General features: G+C 36.8%; 2 protein-coding genes across 7 annotated transcripts; both read left to right on the top strand.

Moving 5' to 3' along the window:
- Positions 1-2,591: 2,591 nt before the first annotated feature.
- On the top strand, positions 2,592-21,293 carry LOC135638517 (protein ENHANCED DISEASE RESISTANCE 2-like). 6 transcript variants are annotated; one of them, XR_010496623.1, is made up of 24 exons: positions 2,704-2,846; positions 3,034-3,208; positions 3,382-3,456; positions 4,199-4,252; positions 5,467-5,532; positions 6,808-6,911; positions 8,162-8,232; positions 8,331-8,447; positions 8,577-8,617; positions 8,711-8,811; positions 8,892-8,987; positions 11,573-11,649; positions 11,742-11,813; positions 11,937-12,092; positions 14,255-14,490; positions 14,565-14,604; positions 14,695-14,849; positions 14,940-15,041; positions 18,421-18,465; positions 19,034-19,174; positions 19,385-19,480; positions 19,606-19,707; positions 20,765-20,933; positions 21,028-21,190. XR_010496623.1 is itself a non-coding variant. In XM_065151653.1 (23 exons), exons 2-23 carry the CDS (start codon positions 3,071-3,073, stop codon positions 20,876-20,878), a joined length of 2,187 nt encoding a protein of 728 aa, XP_065007725.1. In that variant the 5' UTR covers positions 2,592-2,846; positions 3,034-3,070; the 3' UTR covers positions 20,879-21,293. The 6 variants fall into 6 exon arrangements, 5 of the variants coding, with proteins under 5 accessions (XP_065007725.1, XP_065007724.1, XP_065007729.1 ...); XM_065151653.1 differs by having other exon boundaries at positions 2,592-2,846; positions 11,585-11,649; positions 20,765-21,293; XM_065151652.1 differs by lacking the exon at positions 21,028-21,190 and having other exon boundaries at positions 20,765-21,021.
- A 725-nt stretch (positions 21,294-22,018) lies between these two features.
- On the top strand, positions 22,019-22,978 carry LOC135638388 (uncharacterized). Its single transcript, XM_065151501.1, has one exon. It carries the CDS (start codon positions 22,019-22,021, stop codon positions 22,976-22,978), a length of 960 nt encoding a protein of 319 aa, XP_065007573.1.
- Positions 22,979-23,139: the final 161 nt, after the last annotated feature.

Genomic DNA, 23,139 nt, shown 5'->3' with positions numbered 1-23,139 from the left:
GAGAGACCTGCATGTCCTCACCTTCACTCACTCATGTCCTCTTTCACTAAAATAATGATGATGATGGTAAAGTGGCCATGGAGATTGGATTAGTTAAGCAAAGATAAAGACGACTGATGAGGGATAAAAAAATATCTTTCAATAAAAAAAATCACTATCGGAAGATTTTTAAAAATGAACGTATTTTATGTTAATTCAGAAATTTGTATATATATATATATATATATATATATATATATATATATATTAAATGCTTGATATGTACCTGTTTTTGATTCGCGTCCTGATATTGGGACGGTTCATTGTGACATTTAAGGACGTCAGGCTCCAGCACGGAGCGCAGCCTTAAACTGCAGGGCTACCGGCAGCTACAGGTCATTAAGCGGGCAGCACCAACGGAGGTGCGGGCCGTCGCCGGTGTCGGATGTTGTTTTGCATCTCTTTTTCTTTTCTTTATGCTGCAACAGCTGTTGTGGGTTAAATCGGCTTGGGATGGAGAGCTGGTGCAACTTTTACGCTACGCTACTAATAATTCCTTCGTTCCCTTCCGTTTGCATGTAATAATGAGAGTCCTACAGAAGTTATAAAAAGCGAGACAAATGGAAGTTTTCTTTATCTTTTCTTTTATTTTTTTTTTCTGTTAACAACGCAAGGCCCAAAGGGAATTATTGCCATAGGAATGCGATCTCTCATCCGTTTTGAATGCCTTTGCGCACTTTGTTTTTGTTGCTCGTTTGCGTCCGGAGTCTCCGGCGCAGGTCCCTCCCACCCGAGAAAGGCATGATAGTACCAGACGTCGCTCTCTTTCCATGTTATTTTAGACAAGACAGGATGTTTGTGTTGAAAGTGAAGCACGACCTCAAAGTAGCAGGACCACTGTACATCTCTCGTGTTATTTGAGGCATGACGAGATGTCTTGAAAGCCAAGTGTGATTAGATAGAGTAATTTTGATGGACTTGGACTTGGGTTCAGGCATAGTAATCGGAGCGTGTCAAAGAATATATCCTTCCGCCCACGGCACTAGCTAGCATGTGTACTTGGATGATTTCCTCTCCAGTTCGGACTTGTATAGATGGACCGGTTTCAGATCAGCATCCCAGTAAAGGTGTCCTCCACAGGAAAACCGTACGCACTCCTTAGACCAATTCCCCACTTTATTGGCTTGGATCAGGCCCTACAAGTGACAAACTTGGCTTGCTCAGTCAGGCAAGCTAATCTCGTTAACTTCTTTTCCGGGGATCGATGGCTTTAATTCTAGCGACTCATCGGTGCCGAAATGCGAGGCCAGTAGGCGGCCGTACCCCGTAGCCCTCCAACGCCTGACCACTTCAACTCCGCCTTGACCACTAGTGTTACCAGTCGGTCAAGGGAACCATGCACCGTCACGTCTACTATCAGGTACGTATCGGCCACAGAAGACCATATCATCGTCACCGTCACCGTCACCACCTTGCTCGGTGAGTGCACAAGCATGCTGCTGTACCTGTTGTCAGCGTGACAAACCCCCCACTTCGATTCTCGTCTATTTCCCTCTTTTCTCAGCAGAACTAAAATATGATATATACAAAATATATATCGGGGCACGCCAACTACGATCGGAAATGCAAGGACAGCCCAAGTGCTAACTGTCCCCACAGGGCCCAATTATGCCTTGGGTCGTTGAATTGGGGCCCAGTTAAGCCACGGGACAAGCAAAGGATACATTCTACGTGATTGCTTGATAAATGAAGAAAATTTGTGTTACTTCTCATTTTCCATTTTACGTGATTACTCACAAACCCACGTCCACAGGTGAATTTATATTATATACGTGTGGCTCCAACCCATCCAGCAATTCTGATGGCATAGGATAAAAAAAGATTATAAAGGCATCTGAAATCGGTTGCAGAGGATCTTCCGAACTCGATGTATCTCGCTAAGCAGGCATTACAATTCACGAGAGTGATCCGACGCGTGGATGGATCCTTCTCCGAGTTCAAAGTTGTTTTTGATCCTCCTCACTTTAAGATTCAAAATCCAGATGCATGCACCGTCCTCTTTAATTCCAGATCACGTTATAACACCTTTGTCAACTCTTTAATTTCTTGCATGCTGCCTTATTACATCGTCACAGTTGGTAGGCGCATCTTTTTTAATACATTTTGATCCGTGTTTGATTTGGACTCACATGGGCCTCAAAGACAGCGACGCTCTCGCACATACTTCTCCTAAGAAAACGTACGTGAGAGGCAGTAGAAAACGTACTTCTCCTAAGAAAACGCCGGTGAATACAACTGTTTCCTTCGTCTTGGTCTAACGTCGGTGTTGCTGACGGAGAGATGCCTTCCACATCCGCATAGTCAGCGCCGTAGACTCCTCCATGACCCACTACACACCACACGCGCACACCAACTCCCTTATCAAAATTTCTCCATTATCGAAACAAAAAATTAATTTATTATCGTATTTCTACCTCCAATTTCTTCTGCAGAATTTTTATGCCCATATTCTGTTTCCAGAAATAATAATTAGATAGAGATAAAAAAAAAAAATCAAAAAGAGGTTATGGAGGTGGGGTTATCGTTTCCTTTTTCGGTAGGCGCTGAGTCTTATTTTCTTGTATTCTGTTCTGCGTGGTCATCGTCCGTCGCCATTTAAAACCCGTCGCAGCAGCACCCCTTCCCCCTTTCTTTCTTCCTCTTCGGTTCCACGACATCCCCCTTCACTTCTTACGCGGTAGGATCCTTGTGATCCTATCGTCGTCGGGCTGCTACGTCCGAGCCGATTTATCTATGTGATCCTATAGCGCCTGTGGTCAATCGGAACTCGGAGTTCGTCGCCTGCGAACCACCTTTTGATCGATCTGGTATGTCTTTTTTCTTCGATAGTTCGTCGTCGTTGTTAAAGTTGAAGTACGGGTTGAGATCTATGTTGTTAATCGAGGGTTTTTTGGCTTCATTTTGAGCAAGTACTGTGATCGGTTAGTTAGGGCTACTATGTTCCCCTCTTTGATTTTCTCTTATCTCACTCCGTATGATATTTGATCGATGTAGAGTGTAGATCTATTGGGAAATAGTATCGAGAGAGAGGATGTCAAAGGTGGTTTACGAGGGATGGATGGTGCGTTATGGAAGGCGGAAGATTGGGCGATCGTTCATCCATATGCGGTACTTCGTGCTCGAGACCAGAGTACTCGCGTACTACAAGAGGAAACCTCAGGATAACGTGGTACCCCATCACTTTGTTTCTTCTTCCCTCTTTTTGTCTTAGTTTTTTGTTTTATTTCATCTGATCTTTAGTAGGGTTTCGGAGGGTTTTTTCACCGCCCTTTGTTGCTTCATTATTTCCTTATTTGAGATGCTAAACGTCTCAGCGCTTAAATTATTATTTGAGGTATTCAGGTGCCGATCAAGACACTTCTTATAGATGGAAACTGCAGAGTGGAGGATAGAGGGCTTAAGACGCACCATGGTCATGTAAGTCTTCATCTTTTTTAAAGTGGATAAGGCCTGATTTGTGAATGAATGCTTAACATGCCTCCCATTCTGTTCAGAATTCTCGTTTAATGCCAATTAATCTAATGCCATGACTCTAGTCAGCTTCTTACATGCACTTAAGTTCTGCTCATTGATCATCTTTTGTATTTATAACTTTGTTCCGATTATACCCATAATTTGGCTCCTTGGTTTTGATATTTTTGATTAATAGTTTAAGTATACCATATTCTCGGCACACTTCAACTTTTTAACATCCAAAACCATGTTTAAATAGCTTTTGCACACATGCTAATTATGCAGTTTTTCTCTACCAGTAGTGTTAACCATTATAACACTACAAATATTATTTAAATTTTGTTATCTGGTTTGAAGAATTTTCCACCCTTTGGAGCTGTAAGTTTTTGAGCAGCTAGAGTTGCTCAAGAATAGTACACATAAGCTTATGCTCTAACATTTTTCACACAAGCGAAAAACATATATTGGGACCAACTAAGTTGTCTTAAACTTACTAAAGATAATTCTTTGTTGTAGCTAATTTATGTTTATCTTGCTCTAGTATGTATCATTGTTCTTATAATTTTTGTCATTTATACATTGATTTAGTCAACCAGATCCTATTTATTGCTTGGATCATTTCTGTTCATTTTTGAAATTTGGTGATATTTGTTATTCTTCTTCTAAATTTGTCTCATGCTGATTTTTTTTTTAATTTTAAATGCAGATGGTTTATGTTTTATGTGTTTACAACAAGAAAGAGAAGTATCATCGAATTACGGTTCGTGCTGACTTAACTCATCTTGAATGTTCTATCTGTCTGATTGTCAAGTAGGCTGAACCTTGTTTTCTGTTTCCCTAAAAAATGGACTGCTTCAATACAAATTTGTCACCTAGCTGCAGAAATCATGACAGGATCTTGAGCAGGGCCAATGATCCAAAAGTTATGATGTAATGACTTAGAGAGACCAGCGTACTATTGAGAAACCATGACTTTGACCTGTTTGACCCATATTAGTTGGGTTTCCTAGGTACAAAACTGTAAATTTCTATTCATTTAAATGTTAACCTTATTTTGCCAACAAAGGTAATATTTGTGTAAATATGGAAGCTCATTTTAAGTTTTCTATCAGTACATTTGAACTAAAAACAAATTTCAAACCTTCACATCATTTTAATGACATGCAGCCATATCACGTCCTTATCCAGTCAAGCACAATGGTGCACTTTTTTTAGTTTTGGGCATCATTCTTGTGTTGTTGTCTCCCTCTAATAATTTGCCTATGCGTGTTAAACATTCTCAGTTTTCCTGCATTATGAGCCATACAAATCCTGAAGATATATTGGTGTCTCGAAAGTTGAAACATTTTCTAAGTTCCATAATATACAGTGCACTAAAAATTCGTAGTTTCACTGCATTTAAAAGTTCATAGTTTCACAAGTTGAAATGATTCCTTCTTGAAAGTTCAAAATGTTTCCCTTAGTCTTTTGTATTAAAAATCTTTGAGCACTAAAAACAGAAATAAATTAGTCAAATTTAAATTAATGCACTGAGTAGGTGTTTGCTGTTTAGTAGTGGTGTTCCATAAGTTTAAAAATGTATGACAGTGCATCAGGTACCTCTCAATATGATTCTATCTTATAAGTAAACATGTCAAAAAATTGTAGTCCACCTTATAAACACTGATAAACTACCCATCAGCTAAGTTGGCAAATAAATAGAACAATATCATCTCAAATAATTTAATATATTTTTATTCTAAAATTCTGGATTTGCCCTTGCTGATTAATGGAATTGCTGATGGAAATTTTCCAGACATATGTTTTGTAAAATTATTTCACCTAAATTTGCATTGATTCTATCACTTGAGATACATGGACGGTCTTCGTGCTTAAAATTTCTTAATTATAGGCAAGGACTTGTGCTTGATATCTCTCAGAGTGTGTTCGTCCACATATAATATTTGTTCTTATTACTTTTTTTTCTTGAATCAGATGGCGGCGTTTAACATTCAGGAGGCTCTGATCTGGAAGGAAAAAATTGAGCTTGTTATTGATCAGGTGCTTTAAGTGAAAATTTTATTACTTCATGGTTTATCTTCTCGTTATAATGGTTGTCTACATTAAATATTACTTTCTTTGTTTGGATTTCTCTGTCATAGAATATTAACAATGCTATAATCGTAACTTGGAATCAGCATTACAAAAAATAAAAACGGTCGGATCCGTATGTACCGACCAGTATTTAGTGGTCCTACCAGGAACTGGCACTTGGATTTGATGACTTCAACTGGCCTGGTTCAAAATTGTCTTCTTTTTTATACTCTGGGTCCTTTTGATAGTTGTTTTGGTGGTCAATAGCAGTTGACTATCAACAACGTGTTAATAACTCTTTTAGCTATCAACTACAGGCCCAATCCTCCTTTTAGCTTTCTCTTTTTTTTCTGCCACTTCTCGTCTCCTCATCCTCCTCTCCTCATAGCAGGGCCTTATCCTCACTTCCCATACCAGTCTGGCTAGTGACCAGTATGGGTCTAAGACCCTTAAACTTGGTTTGCACTACCGTAATCTTGGGAATAAGAGACACTTGATTAGGAGATTTTGCAATCTTGAAGCCTCTTTAAGGCATTCATTTTGTATAATCAAGACTCCTGTGCATATTGTAATTTGCTAATTTTCTTGTGATATTACCATGCTCTGGTTCCTATTTAGTCATTTATGGGAAACCTTTTTAACTACCCTAGAATTGTTGATTAGCTCTTTAAGTTATTAATTCTACCTTGTTGTTAATATAGATCAATACTGCTGACATAAGTGAAAAAATTTTGGAAATAAATATGTCAATGAAAGCTTTTGACTTCTTTAAGGTTTAGGCTAATTCATAATAAGAAATTCTTTTATGTGAAAATTTAAACAAAAAAGAGAATGAATAATTAAGGATACAAAAGTGTTATAAATAAAGTCAGTAAGAACCTCTTTATATTGTGATTAATTAACTTGGAATTTGAACTGGTATTTTCTAGTCAACTTTGTTTCTTGCAATGGAACAAGGGGTTTGGGTATTAGTAAATTAGTCTAATAGGCTTGTAATTACCCAACTAGGATGCCAATCTATCTAGATTAGGACCTTCAGTTCCATCAATATTTTTAGAATCCCATTCAAAATAGGTAAAGCGGATGTCTAAAAGTTCTGGTAATGAAACATTCTTTGTGTAGAATTTATGTAGAGAGGTGGTTGACCTGGTCTTTTAAGGTAATTGTCATCTCTAATGTGATTCATTTAAGTATAAATTGATATTTCAGATCAACTAATTCTTCATCTTTTCATTGGTCTAGCAAGATTCTACAACAGCTACTGGAAACAAGATATTTTCTTCATTTCCATATAAATCAGCGGTGGATAATGGAAGGAATGTTTCCTCCTCTGACCGGGATAGTCAGTAAGTAATGTGTAATGTGTCTGTATTCACTGATATTGGTATAAGTTTACATGATCAATGGAAGCATGATCAATTGATGTATTGTTAATATATGCTTTTTTTTAAAATTGCTACAATGGTATTTTAATTGTCATCTGTCTTGGTGCAGTGAGGTTATGTATCTTGCTTTTATATATATTTTTCGTTTTCTTTTGGGGATACTTGATGAGAGATTATTGGAAAACCTGTTTTTGACCACTTATCCTGATAACGATTAGGATACTTGATGAAAGATTATTTAATAGATAGCTGCCTGTAATGATTTTATTAGAGAATTGGTGTTTGGCAATGTAGAAATGCTTACTGTCTTTTACATAAAGAGGACTATTAGGATTGTATTCTTTATGTGTGTGCATACATTGTATCCGTTGTCTGATCTGCTTAGAGATGAACATTGATGGGTGTGAGATTTTCTAGGATCTGCTGACATAAATATCTATAAAATGTTATTAGCTGTAATTCACTTTAATAGATGCCAAGCTGCCAAGATTTCTCTACAACTTGTACAGATGTAGAGACATGTTTTCTACGTTTGTTGTGGGTCCATGCTTCCTTATTGGTTTGGACAAATAGAATACTATTACATATATGAATGTAAATTGAAGGTAGTATATAATGATGCTGAACTCTTCTTGAAAATTATATTCTGTTAATAAATGGATAAAAAATGAAGTTAAAGTGTACCTTTCTGTTTGATTATAATGATGCTTGAATATTAGTTTAGGTTCTTAAACTGGCTTTGAACTTCTCTTTGATGTATTTATTTAAGTGAATAAAAGACTTATTCAACTAATACTTTAAGAAGAACAAAGGAAAGTTGGTTAAAAAGATGGAAATGATCATCTATCTCTCTCTCTCTCTATAGTTAATGAACCTGTTCCTTATTTTATCTAACTTTTGGGTCTACATATCTATAATTTTTTCTATGATGTTCTTGGGACTCATACAGCTTGTTGCTATAGATATAGTATCAAGATTCTGTAGCAATCATTCACCACGGTTCATGTTATTCATATTTTAATTTCTGCATCATTTTGTGTTCTCATACTGTGATTCATAATTATTGGTAGGACAGCTTCTTTCTGGCTATTTCTTCACCTTCTCATCTCAGTTTTGATTATATTCCTTTGGTTTTATGAAAAATGTAACTAAATTCACATATGCCAACAAATTTTTAGTTCTTTTGCTTAGAATTTAATATTTTCTTGTAGGTGTAGTCCTGAAGAAGAAGAAGAGGAAGAGAGCCATCCTACTTTGTCAAGGAGAACAACCATAGGAAATGGTAAGGACTAGCACTGATCTCTTTTATGCATCGTCCAGCATATTGTGTTGCATAGTGGCATATATGATACAGCATGATCATTGCTTCTCTGTTGACAGGCCCTCCTGATTCCATACTTGACTGGACCCGTGATGTTGATTCAGGCTTGTCGAATGACAACAATTCTGATCAAGTCTTCTCTAGGAAACATTGGCGTCTAGTGAGATGCCAGAATGGTGAAACATTTCTTCTTTGTTCTGGCTCTCTTATTTGTGCTCTGCATAATACAACAAATTATAACCTCAAGGATCATGAGATCTAAACCATCTGCTCTTGTTTTATGGCTTTTTTTTGTGTTTTTTCAGGGCTTCGCATTTTTGAGGAGCTTGTAGAAGTAGACTATCTTGTATGGATAACATGTTTACGGTTAATGTACATGAGAAACTTAGAAATTTAGTTATTAGCTTTCTCATTGATGTAATATGTTTTTGTTATACAGCCAAGGAGTTGTAGTAAAGCAATGAAGGCTGTTGGCATTGTGGAAGCTACATGTGAATCTATTTTCCAGCTTGTGATGAGGATGGATGGAACACGTTTTGAGTAACTTATACTTATGGATGATCAATTTAATGTTAGAAATTCTTTAATTCAATCACCACTTGCTTTTATTGTTTTTGCAGGTGGGATTGCAGCTTTCAGTATGGCAGTTTGGTTGAGGAGGTGGATGGTCATACTGCGATACTCTATCATAGGCTGCAGCTGGACTGGTTTCCAGTGTAATGTTTCTTAAGTGCATTGAAGTAGACTTGAATTGTCATAGTTGTATACCTCGTTTCTTTGTCAGTTTTAGAAACATGTTTGATCACCATTGTATACGATTATATTTTCGTGTTCTAACTTGGAAGTGATATTATTAATACCTTGAAATATTATTTTGAAGGAGGTACTATGCATATGTAATAACTAGCTACATGTCAGTTGTAAAGTCACATTGTGGAACTCATGTAAAATGAAACTTTTTTTCCACGAAATTAAGTCTGCTGCTACATTTGAGGGTAGTTCATATCAGTTATGATTATAGATGAGATTATGGTTGTATGTATTTGATCATTATACATAAATTCAGTTAGACTAGTTTAATGAAGTATGATTTCTAGCTCACAAGAGGTGTAAAAATATTGTATAGATTAAAAATGCTGGTGATAGAAAATTTTACCACTAAAATATATATTACGAGAAAGTGACATATTCTATACTTGCTGTTATAACTTATAAGTGCATATGTCCTCAAATTATATTAGATGATGCCATCAAATGAGAATTCTAGGAATATTTGGATAGAAATATTTTTTTGATTTAATAGATAAAATTACTCAAGAGCATAGATTGCAATTTTGTCACGAAACAGTTGGTAAATCTGACAACTACTCGGTTCACGGATCATGCCCCCTTCGGTCCAAACCAGGTTGGTTTTGAAGGCGTACAAGGTGTACCACCTATGATACCAATTAATATAGCCAAATTTCGTTGTAAAGGTGAAATTTGACGATTGACTAACTTTTGGGGCTTATTTAAGCCCTGCGTGGCTGTCTCCTCTCTTCCATTCACACTCTCACTCACTCTCTTTCTTTTCTTATTCTTTTGGTTTTTTTTCTAAACATGGTTAAGCTCGTTAAGTACCTTCCAAACTGATTAGGGAAGGTTCATTTGGATAAGAAGTGGAAGTCAGTCTCCTAGTTCGGTTGAACCTCTCTTCAAATCGAGGTAATCTCATATCTAATATTTAAGATAATTTCATTCAAATCAAGGTAATCTCAAACATGGTTAAGCTTGAATAGGATGCCCAACCTGTAAAAGTTGAATTGGGTCATTCCCATCACAACGTTCCATATCTCAAGTTAGCTTCAAGTGGGTGATTCAGGAGATCATGGAGTGTAGTTTATTGGTAGCACCGTAGCAGAGTTTCCAGATAGTGTTTCATACCTCAGCGGTTCTTATTTGGGAAGGGTCTAATCATAAATTGGTTGGCTGGACGATTTTGGAAATGAACCACCAACATGAGGGGTTGTGACGTGTGCTTACTTGGTGTCTGTTGACATGGTGGTGGGTTGGACTTTGATGTGGATACTGATGTCATTGCCTTTTAAGATGCTTGCATGGTTGCTGACATGTCGACTTGTGCTGACATGTATGCTGTTACAATGAACTATGCATACCAGGCATGTACTGGTCTGACTGGTTTTTTGAACTGTGTTAAAGTACCAACATCATTCTTATAAAACAACCATTGTAGCATCCAATTGGAACTTCCTTGGGGTCAAGGCTCTATTTGAATGCTAGACAATTGGAAGCTGCTGATACAGTCATAACAGTGTTTTAAATACCTGTTCAATATTGTTTTCAACGATTGTTTGGACTGTGGTATGATGCTGGACTACCAACCAATGTTGCAGTATAATCAGGAAAAAATATTAAAAGAAACTAATACCAACCAGTATTGACCTATACTAATTGGTATATACCGGCTGCCCTGTGTTTGAAACTTTGGTTAAGAATATTCCTTTGGAATTTGCAGGGCATTATTTTTTTTGACTCATCATTGACTATAAATTATTTCTTCTTTATAATTTTTATTTATGTGTGGTATATAAGTCCATGCAAGGATCTAACAAAGTTGAGAACGCACGGCTGGTTGTCTTTATAGAAAGCTTACAAATAGGTGCACCCCTGTGGAAGCTTGGAATTGCACCCATAAGTACATGAATTGCACATGAAATGTTAAATTCATCTGCAAGAAAATATATAATATATCAATAGGGGTTTCAATCTCAGCATGGAATTGAGATTTCGTCAATAATAGCAGGATTGAATCTCATAGTTTAGTGTCATCAAAGATGAGAGGACGCCAAGCAAATTTTGTTGGAAGCCTTAATAGAGAAGTTAACTAGAAAGTTCTCGGCCTTACTGGAAGCTTTGAGAGAGTTGGAACTTGAAACTTCCCACACTAACTGATTATTGATAGAATCTCTCGTATCCTTGTGCTGAAGAGCATAGCTTTCCTGAAGTTGATTTAAGGGGTAAGTTTTTTGGCCAAGATTTGATCTCTGATAAGTTTTTGCAATAGTGCTATTAAAAAAAGATTTGGTATGATATGCAAAGGTATAAGAAATAAGTTGCTAGTACTGCTGCAATTGATCTAGTTCTGTACCTGTCATAGATTTACTAACTTGTGATACTGTCATTCAGCAATGTACTGTGTATTTAGCTTAGCAATGAAACTTGAATAGTATTATTATGTTGACAGTATATGTGATTCTTGATTCAATATATATCTATGATTCTGCTGTGAATAAAAGTGCAGATTGTGTGTCAGGTTTGTGTGGCCTCGTGATCTATGCTATGTGCGCTATTGGAGACGTAATGATGATGGAAGTTATGGTGAGAATGTTAGTCTTTTTTTTTTTCCATAACAAGGCTTGATGTTTGCCACTGTCAGAAATTTTCCAGAAACTAATTCTATATTCTTGCAGTTGTTTTATTCCGTTCAAGGGAGCATGTAAATTGTAGTCCACAACCAGGATTTGTTAGAGCCCATGTTGAGAGTACTCTTCCACTTGCTCTACACTTTTTAGGACATCTGTGATATGTTTGTATGTGCACTTTTGTCCTGATATATTATTATCGTCCAATTATTTAAAAATATTATTATTTATTTTCTTCTCAAGGTGGGGGATTCAAGATTTCTCCCTTGAAACCACGTGATGGGAGAGTACGGACACAAGTACAGCATCTTATGCAAATTGATCTGAAAGGATGGGGTGTTGGTTATCTCCCATCATTTCAGCAACATTGTTTGATTCAGATGTTGAACAGCGTTGCTGGTACTTATACGCTCCACAGATAACATATAATTGGTTGTCTATTTCATAACAAAATTCTCTATTGATACATGTGTTGACTTAATTTGTAATATTATTTTTATATTTTTCTTTTAAGCAACTTTTCTTTTTGATTATTGATTTTTTTAGTTGCTAAGCGTGTATTTATGTTTCATGATTACTTTGGATGGGGATATTCGAGCATCAGTAGAAAAGTTAGCCATTCTAATTGTGTAACTGTATTACAAGTTATCCTTATTTCTGTTAGAGCTACCATGATTCCTAGTTTTATATTATATTTGGAAGAACTCAATAAATTATTTGGTTATACTAATAGGATAATGAGATAATTTAAGCATTTATTGGCTAATATCATTTTCTTAAATTCTCACACCTAGGAATGGAAAATTAAGAGTATTATAAAATCTGTTTTTAATCAATATGTTTAAAATGAAGTTGTTGTTTTAAGCATATTGATTTGGGTCAAGTTGGACTTCTTACAAGCTACTACCTAGCTCCATAATCCTGGCACTTAAGCAATGTTTTGAAAGACTGTTGGGTTTTGGGCAATCATTGTACAGTCATACAATGGGGACTTTTTAATAGAAAGTTAGAAACTATAATGTTCAAGCTCACCTCCTTGCCCATTTTGCTAGGCGGCAAGGGGTTTCTTGTGTTTGGAATGGTGACTCTCCCAGTGACCACTCCTTGCAAGCTGTTTTGTTTCCTAATGGAATGGGTTGGTAGATACACCTATGTTTAAAACAAAGTAGACTTTAACACTAACAAAATAGACTATATCAACCATGAGCTTATATTACATATATTTACACGATTATAATAAAAATACATAAATCATCTCCATTGTACATTCTGCAGTAGTTACATGAAAATTACATGTCTCAGAAAGGAGGCACCAAATTCATAATAAACAAAAGCAATCCATACATGCAATATATGATGAATATAGTTAAGGCCTTAGGGGAATCCATGGTGTGAATAGAAACCAATGTGATAGGAAAGAAAAGGTGGGATTATCAAATTTCAGTGAGTGATCTACAACTTATAAATACTGTTTTGTTCACAAATGGAGATGAGGAGATTGGTAGGTTTGTGGAAAGAGGGAAGTGTGGGTTTGTTGTAAGTAGAAAAGTAGAAAGGTAAATTATGGAACATCAGAAAAAGTTAGATTTCATCTTTTTAGGTAAACATTGGAATCTCTTGTTCCACCTTCCCCCGGAACAGTTATCGTTGTCATATGAAGGTGAGGAATAAGTCGGTGAAGATGAAACCTAACTGTGAAGTTACATTTATTTCTCAAAGTATGCCCTTCTAGTCCATGAGTATGTTTTTACTGTGGGCTATACTGATGATTTTTGGGTGAATGAAGGAATGTTTAAGTAGTTTGTTGTTTGCCAAGGTGATTTCAACCAAAAGTGTAACTCAGGAGATAATCATACTATGGCAATTATATGTTCCCCTAAAACATTTATTATAACATTATTAGGGTCATCACAGTTTGTTTTAATTTGTTTAAGTGAAAATTTTATATCATATCCTTTGATAGCATGGTGTTTTAATAAATGAAGTGGACATTTAAGTTTTCAAATGTGAAGAAACTATTTTAGAAGTTTGTATATGTTTACTATATTGGAGATAGGACGGGAGGTTGAATGTGAAGAGTCACTTAGGTACAACGACAGAATGACATAGAAAGCTGGAAGATATCTTACTAACAACAAGGCCAAATATTTCTGCGAAGAATTGATATGCAAGACATTCATTTATACCAATAGAATATTCTTGTGATCGTACTATTATTGTCTCTTGTTATGACAGAATAATTTCCTAGTGGAATATTGCCCTTATCTATCTCGTTTAGCCAGTAGAATATCGTGGTCCTTCCTAATTCAGTACCAAGTAATACATTTAATAGTATTTATTACCAAGTAATTCTGTTTGGATAGATCTTCACTGCATATGAGCATTATTTCCTTTCATCCGCGGTTTGTTTTTGACCCAGATTTGAGTTGGAGAGTTCGATGCTCAAAGTTGTCTTAGAATATAACAACTAGATTTAGTTCATCGAGATAACTGCTGCTCACATGCCTTTATAGGTGCCTTTTCAACATTTTAATTTATGCTTACACCTTTGCTTATGGTAGGGCTCCGTGAATGGTTCTCTCAAACAGATGAAAACCATGATGTATCAAAGATTCCATTGATGGTCAATATGACTGCACAAACAATTTCTATTAAGAAGGATAGGAAAACACAGGAAAATTCTGTTCATCCTAATTCTTCACTGTATCATATGCAAGCTGCTAGCAGACATTCTGTCATATTGGATGAAGATTCTGATGAAGATGAAGATTATCAAATTCCAGAGCCTGAACAAGAGGTCAAAAGGTTACCACTATTCATATTCATATCTTAGCCTTCTTAGTGTTGATGACAGTGTTATTATGTGTGCAGGCTTACCCAGTCAAACTTGAAAATGATCTTAAAAAGGCTGGTTTGTATTGTTTTGTTTGGCCATTTGATATATGGTAATTGAGTTCAAAAATATTCTGTTATATGATAGTTATGTTGTTTAATCCTGTAGTTTTGGATGAGGAACCTTCAGAATCAATTGATTTATCAGAATTTTCTGGCAATTTACGGCATGATGACCGTGATAAAAGCCGTAACTGTTGGAGAATATCTGATGGGAACAATTTCAGAGTTCGAAGTAAACACTTCATATATGACAAAACCAAGGTCTTGTGATGCTGTTCAATATTGATTTTGAGCTTGTTCAACTATACTTTAAAATGTTGCTATTAAAACTTTTTACTCTTTGGATTGCAGATACCTGGAGGAAGGCATCTTATGGAGCTTGTAGCAGTTGATTGGTTTAAGGATGCCAAGCGAATCGACCATGTTGCTAGGCGAAAAGGCTGTGCAGTTCAGGTAAGCTTTTCCCGTGCAGCACTATAAGCATAAAATTTCATCTTTATTTTGCTTCTGTGGGACAATAAACATTACTTCATTGACAATAAACATTAATATGATCTAAGTTTTGTTTTCTGTAAAAGTGTCACAGATGGCATTAATGTTCAGTAACTCCATACTAACTATTTGTCTAATATTATCTTTTAAAACTGTCTTTTTTCAATTACTAACCATTTATTGTACCGATATCTGAAATTAATTAATATTGTTGGTGATGTTCAACCATTATTAAGTCTTGAAATGGCATCTAAAAGAGTACATTGAGGAAATATCAAAACTGCAATGGATAATGAGAGCCTGCAATTTGTTAGGAACAATCCCATCTTTCCGTTTTATGAAGAGAGGAAGAACAGATTTTTCTTTAAAAAATAATGGAACTAAAGTTCTCACTAATAGATTACTTTATTCTCGAAGGAAGAGGACTAATCCTAATTATAGCAGCTCTAAAGCAAGTACCATGCTCTTTTAAGAAGGTACCTATGATCAGTGTAAAACTTTAGTTATGATTCCTTTGCAATGAGGAGTTTTCTTGTTAGAAACATATATATATTTCTGATTGTAGGAGCCAAAAGAACAGGTTATGAAGTAATATGGACATATCTGCTATGGATATGATACTTCTGATTAAAGGTTCACCAAATTTGGAGAATTGTAGTCCAAATACTCAATAGTCTTTCTATCTGCTGGATTCAGCTTTAGCTTAAGATCAGTTCCTATAGCTAAAAGAGGTTTACTTGTGCTAATATGAAAGTCCTTGGTGTTTAATGTGTCTAATCATGGTCTTGTGGAATCTTAACTTCTATCAAGTAGATCATGTGTCAAAAGTGAATAAAATTATCTATATTGTTGGACTCAAGAATCCAGGAATGAGAAGGATTACAAGGCAGTATATTTTTTTGAGACAGTGAATTCTCTCTAGCAGACAAATTTATTGAAGACCTTTCCTGTTTGTACATTTGGTGTTGGAATAATTTTTACATGTTCAAGCTCGTGAAACTCTAAAAGATGAAACAAGTTTTCTAGAAATAAATACGCTGATCAAGATCAGATATGAGCTAATCAGTGCCTTGGAGATTTCTTTGCACATGATAATACCAAAGTAAAGCATGGGAAGATAAAGAAGGTTGATGATAGAAGTGACTCCTAGTCCTACATGCATTTCTCTAATTTGAATGAAGAGGCTTCTGAAGCTTTCTATCACATAAATTAAATTAATATTGTCTTCTCAGACAGGGTTGTCCATCACCACGATAAGACCTACTAAAAGGCACACCTGCAACTCCCAAATATGATTTCTGATTGGAGTTTGTCTAATATATTTATACCCATATTGGGACTTGAGCAATAGTCAGACTTAACTCTTTTGACCAATCAATTTAGTTACCACAAATAAATGGCAAAAAATAACTAGAAAATAAAAAAAAATCTATCTTATTACTACTATAGGTTGGTGAAGAGGGTTGGTTGTGTTCTTTCTGATTTGTTTAGAAGCATTTGAGAAAGGTTTCTCTCCCATATTGCACTATTAGGATTATATTGTCCACTCTTCCAAAATTATATATGGACTTTTCCTTCCCCATAACTAACATGGGACTATAGGAGTATGATTGTTGTACCAAGCTAGACAAACTGTTTACCATACTGGATGGGCACTTTTGCTTTGAATTTTACAGGACTGACGTGTTTAATTGTTGCATCAAGCTGCCCCGTGCTAAAACAGTTTAAAATGACCAATATTTAGCTTCTTTTAATGCTTAAGATGGTTAATCTATTGGCCAAATAAGTTCTTGGCAATGCCCTGGGCAGATGGGAGAGGGCAGAGATCGGGTGACTCAGCAATAGACACTTGTCTTTTACCCTTATCATTAATAAACAACATATCAGTTATGGAGTGCTGTGCTTACTGTTTATAGTTATATGATTTAATCCAAGGTTCGCCGTACCGTACCGGTGTTTCGACCCGGGCTCGGTACCGGTATGGTACGGTATACCGCTCGGTACACCCAGGTGTACCGAGCACTGTACACTGCTATAGTGCTACTGTACACTGCTACAGTACTCGGTACGGTACGGAGCGGTCCGTGTACCGCTGGCCTGTCGGACCGGTATGTACCGCCCATACCGGGCGGTACAGTCCGGTATGGCAAACCTTGATTTAATCTTTGTTTGATATAACACCTCTCTGTGGGTTATATGCAAGGTTTAATCCAATTCTGTTATGCCATAATGGACACATTGTGATCCTACAAACATTTTCTTTTATGGCAAGATCATAGGCCAAGAAGTGTTTCGTAGCAACCAGAGGTTGCTTGCATGATCAGAGTTTTCTTCTTTATTATTGTTTTTTCTACATTTTCTGATTTTTAATACCCTAATATGCTTGTTTTTACTATTTCTTCTGTTTCTTTTTCCTGGTGAATCAAAATCCACTAGTCTCTGTAGCTATTAAACTAGTTATCTTACATCTCAATTCCTTAAAACATATATTCTAATCTGCTGTAAGATAAGTCTGATTAAAAGACCAATCATTCAATGTAAACATCTGGGCGCCTCTGTTATTCCAAATTAAACTTTGGAACTTCCAAATATTATATCCTTATCTGACTGTTCTTTTAACTTTCTCTTTGAACTTTACATGTTTATCTCAGTTTGATCTAAAATTTCACATCTTCCCTGATTTAATTCCTAAAATTCTAGTAGGTTCTGTTCTGGCTAGAAACTTTCCCACTGTTCTTGCTTGGCACCATATAATAGTGTGGCATATGATAGTTGTAACTAACATTATGTAGTTGCGGGACAACCCAAAATCTGAGAGATTTCAAATGGATGAAAAATCTCAAGGTAGGTTTGTGCCTGATATACACACTAAGGGTGCTCACTGTTCAAGAGGATAAACTGGTCATGATGTATATTGTGATACATGTTTACAGGGATCACTTTTTTAGAAGGTTAATACCTCTAATCTGCTATGCCAGAGTTGGTTGAAAGCAATTACCAGATGCTAGTGTTTTAATTTGCTGGATCATCAGTGGACTATATTTAACCATGGTTTGTTATCTAGTGAAGATAATGACATACATTAATTACTTTCTTCATGATTTCTGTATGAAATATTATTCAACTTGTTCAATATTCTTGTTTTCTGAAGGAATTTTGGTTTTTCTGTTAGGGGATATTCTAACCAAAATAACTTTGTTATTTGAATCCATTTTAGAAGTTTACAACTTTTTTATCTAATGACTTTTGTAATATGGTTTCCATATGTCCTCATATCATTCATTTTGCAGATAAATTTGAGTTCCATTACTAGGTTCTTAGTTCTACTTTGTAAATGTAGGTGGCCTCAGAGAAGGGACTGTTCTCTTTGGTGATAAATGTGCAAGTAAGTAACTACTAATTTATTTGTTATTTACTCTTTTGATATGAATTGACTCGTCTCCTACTTGAGTAGTGCAATAAAGTAATTGTGATTGTTGATGTATTCTTGAAATGGTATTTGTAGAATTGCTAAGATCTTAAGATATTTCAAAGTTTCAATTATAGTCTTGCGATCCTTATGTGAATGCATCGGTCATCATCATAAAAGGCCTATGGGCCAGGAAAATTCTCTTGCATCTCAGAGATTTTTATTTTGGGTTTCATAGCCTCTTTTCTGGGTGAAAGCTAATAAGCTCATATTCTTGAGATTATTCTTGTGCATTTTAAAACTCCATCCTGTTTCTCGCTTAGGAGTAAATCACCTTGACGGGAGTATAAATATTCCCAGACCCGTGTACACATTGTCTGCATGCATTTATAAAGATAAATGCCAGGGTTGTAGTTTCTTTGAGACAGTATCTCCAAGCAGGTCTGCAGATTGTAGGCAAAAATTGGATTTTCTGTTAATGCTACTGCTGTTTTCTTTTGTGGTGTCTGAGCCAGCATGACAAATGGAATTTATGTTATTGCAGGTTCCAGCTTCAACTCATTACAGTATGGTATTCTACTTTGTGTCAAAACCATTGGTTCCTGGATCATTACTGCAGCTTTTTGTTGACGGTGATGATGAGTTCCGAAACAGTAGGTTCAAGCTTATTCCAGCAGTTCCTAAGGTCTTCATCTTATTCATGAAGTTTTTAATACTCTATCCTACACAAATGGATCAAATCTGCATCAGTAGTCAAAGAACACCACCAATTTTATTTGTCTTTTGAAGATATTTAATTCTCACTCCTTTAGACGGGCTTGAATCAGATGTGAGCCTGTAGGCTTCCCCATGACATGTTGCATTGCTTTTTCACTCAAAGTATATTTCTATGCAGGGCTCCTGGATTGTGCGTCAGAGTGTTGGAAGCACTCCATGTTTATTAGGCAAAGCAGTTGATTGTACCTACATTCGTGGATCAGAATACCTCGAAGTAAGTTACAGGACAGCAGACTATATAAACTTTAATGTCTATTGGCACATTGTTGGAGAAAAGATCAATTATAAATGAGGCCTAATATGTGTGTGATGCCTGACGGTAATTAATCCCTCATGCAGATCGATGTTGATATTGGTTCTTCTACAGTGGCTAATGGGGTATTGGGAATTGTTTTTGGTGTGATTACAACATTAGTAGTTGACATGGCTTTTCTTGTGCAGGTACTTCTTTTTCTTTAGTAAATACACCATGTCATACTATGGCATCATTGCTTTTCTATTGTTGGCATTTCTCAAGAAAGGACAAGTTGAATTCTCCTATCATGTTACTTGCACCAAGAAATGTTCTACCACAAATGTATGCTAGCAGTATTTGATTTGGTGCTATTAACAGACATCAGTAGGTAGAGGGAGGGAGATATGGTACTTTGTTGTTAAAAGTGGCCTTCTATGAGTCATTTTCAAGACAATCTCCATTGAATTTTCATGTACAGGTTTATATTACATTGAAAGTCACTGGTTGCATAATCCTGCAAAAAATGTACCTAATTCCAAATTAGGTATTCGTTCGTTGAGTGGAAATCTTATTTTCTTGATTGTCTCGTACACATCACAAGTTATTTCCTGGTTCAGAAGTCATAAGGAGCACAAGGAGACAAAACATAACATGTTTCACTTGTGAATCTTAGTTGTCAAGCACTGACCCAGAAGATTGCATTTTTAGCTTTAGCTTTCTCAGTCTGGCAAATGTATCATATGTATATAAAGGTTTCTGTTAGTAAACTACAGGATTTTAGTAGAAATATTAGAGTATTGGTTCATCCTAAGAGACACTGCAGTTTAACTTTTCTCACTGCATGTTGTGCATTTGAGCTATTTATGCTAAATAAACTGGATGATGTTTGGCCTGTTTGCTGTATCCAACAATATCTTAATATGTAGGGTGTCCATGTGCATTGGTAGATCTCAATTTTCTTTTTTAGTTTTTTCAGTTATAGTTGGCTAGATTGTTAACTTGGTTGCCTTGTCTTAAACAACTACAATAATGAATATCCTAACTATATGGAGCTGGTTCTGTTGAGTTTAAACTGCAAGTTAAACTTCTGAATTAGTGATAATTACCTTGGCTAGGATGTTAGCATTAAGTTTACAGGTTTGATTTCAGAACATTTGATGCATGAACTAATTCCTTTTATCTTGAAAGAAAACTGTGATACAGTAAAATTTTCTAATATTTTTTACATTTGTTCTCTTGATTAGTATATGTTTTCTTTCACAGGCAAACACTTATGATGAGCTTCCGGAACGGCTTATTGGTGCTGTTCGGGTATCACATGTGGAGCTGTCATCTGCCATAGTACCATCGTTTGAAGCTAATTCTCCAGATGGATGAACATTAGTTGTTGATCTATCCAATTCATTGACCTGTGGAGGTGTCATCTGCCATGGTAATAACTACCATCATTTGAAGCTAATTCTTCAGATGGATGAACATTAGTTGTTGATCTATACAATTCGTTGATCTGTTGTCACCCCTATCAGTGCTTGTTATCTACCACCAAGAGCCACCTCATACAAGAGAATCATTCTGGAACTGCGTCAACTCTCCACTCATTCAAGTTCGCCCATTTACATTATTGTATAGGATGTGCACATGGTTGGGGGGTTTTCACATACTTTTACATGACTGAATTGTCTTTGCTGATATCTGCGTCCCATTGCCTCTTTAGTCTTTGGTCCAACAATCATTTGTGTATTCATGAAATATCTCCTCCTTTACTTGAGGAAAATCTTATGTAGCTTTTTCATTTTTTGTTGTTGCTCAAAGTATAAATTTTTGATAAAGTTGCACAGCCAAAACTTAGTATTAAGTCAGTGGTGATTGTTGGAACGGTACGGACCTGAAGGGGAAAATGAACTCCAGACAGAGAATGCAAATGACAAATCTAGGTATTTTAAAGAAATGTTGTTTTGTTTTGCTGCATGTTCAGAAGCTCTATGAAATATGGTACATCTGAGTTAGCTTCTCATTGTGTCCCCGTGACCACAATGGGTAGTGTCGTATTGCCTCAAAGGCCTCAATTAGCAAATAAACAGCATTGTATACGTTAGGACCCCTCCTCTTGTTTCATACCTCTCAAATCTGTCTCGTGTGCTTTCTAAGAAGGCTGACGACTATATGAGCGTGACACCTTGTACTCGCTCTTTCCCTGAAAGCGCGTTGACATTACTCCCATTGTGTTCCATATAATATCACTAGAAGAATCGAGCGTATCTTTTATCATTATGTTCAATGAACCGCCAACGTAGGAATTAACCAAATTCTGGAAAATGAACCAAGAGACGTCATTTGGTTAGAAGAACCAAAAAGCGAATTCTAATGATCTGCTTGAATGGATTCAAATATCAGAGTGTTGGTAGATGGATATTGGTATGTCAAGACACAACCTCCCCTCTTCCCTGAAATCCCTCATTCCTGCTTCCTAAAATCTGCAAAAGCTTTCGAAGCCACAGTGCATCGAAGGAGAAGGTAATGACGAATATGAAGGTGGTGGTGGTAGCCGCCCAAGCCTCGGACTTGGGCATTATGGCCACCAGTACCATCCCTGACGACGGTGCTTCATCGAGCCCGGAGGAGCTTCTCGACCACCCCTTCAACATGTACTCCCGCTGCTCCAGTGCGCCCGCCAGCTCGGCTTCAGCCGGTTCCACCTATGCACACTTAAGCCACCTCATCTGTCCTTCTCCCTCGGAATCCCCTGCCACCTTCGGTGTCCCTTTCAATTGGGAGGAGAAGCCTGGCACTCCCAAGTGTGAATTTAGCTTCAGAAATGATAACCGCTGCAGCGAGTTCGACTTTGAATTGGGTTTCAGAGGAAATCAGTACGAACCGCCGGCGGTAGCTGCAACTGATGAGGTCTTTGAGAATAAAATAATTCTGCCATTGAAGCCTCCTCCTCGCCTATACTTCCAAAGCGTGGGCCACGGAGGCGGCGCCACCTCCTCTCAGCGGCCTCCGAGGCCTCCTAGAACGAGAAGGTTATGGTCTTTTCGCCACCAGAGCAAACGTAGCGACGACGAAGAAGAAGAAGAAGATCCCTTCACGGTTGCGATGGTGGAGGCAACAAGAGAGAGTTCAGGGAAGGACAAGGATCCTATTTCTTTCCTAGCCAAGGGCGTTATGCGTCGCAAGTGGCGGTTGAGGGCGCTGCTCCCTCTCCGGTGTGCGTCAAACAAGCATCCGGCCAAGTACACCCTGTTATCATCATCATCATCATCATCAGCAACGTCCAACCAAAAAGTAGGCGCTATGGAGACGAGAAATGAAGGCTTCGGATCGACTCAAAGCCATGATCCTGTGCATAAGACGCACTGCACCGCAGAAGGGGAAGCGTCGAAGGAATTGAAGAAGAAATCTTGCAAGGACTTGCTCGACTTCATTGGATTCAATGCAGGTGGCCGTAAATACTGCTTGGGTGGTGGTCGTCAATGATGATGGAAGATTCACTTGCCTTCTCCGTCTGTTTTCTTTCGTACATAATGTTTCCATATCAACTCTTGGTTGGGTTTTATTTCAATTATCATAACTTTGCATACAGAATAGCAAGCAGTATTCTTTTTTCATTCCATGTACACTAATGCAAGTATTCTTTT

This window comes from Musa acuminata, chromosome BXJ3-5 (assembly GCF_036884655.1).
Source record: "Musa acuminata AAA Group cultivar baxijiao chromosome BXJ3-5, Cavendish_Baxijiao_AAA, whole genome shotgun sequence".
NCBI lineage: Eukaryota > Viridiplantae > Streptophyta > Magnoliopsida > Zingiberales > Musaceae > Musa > Musa acuminata.
The sequence above is the reverse complement of the archived record's forward strand: the minus strand, read 5'-3'. Positions and strand labels throughout refer to the sequence as shown.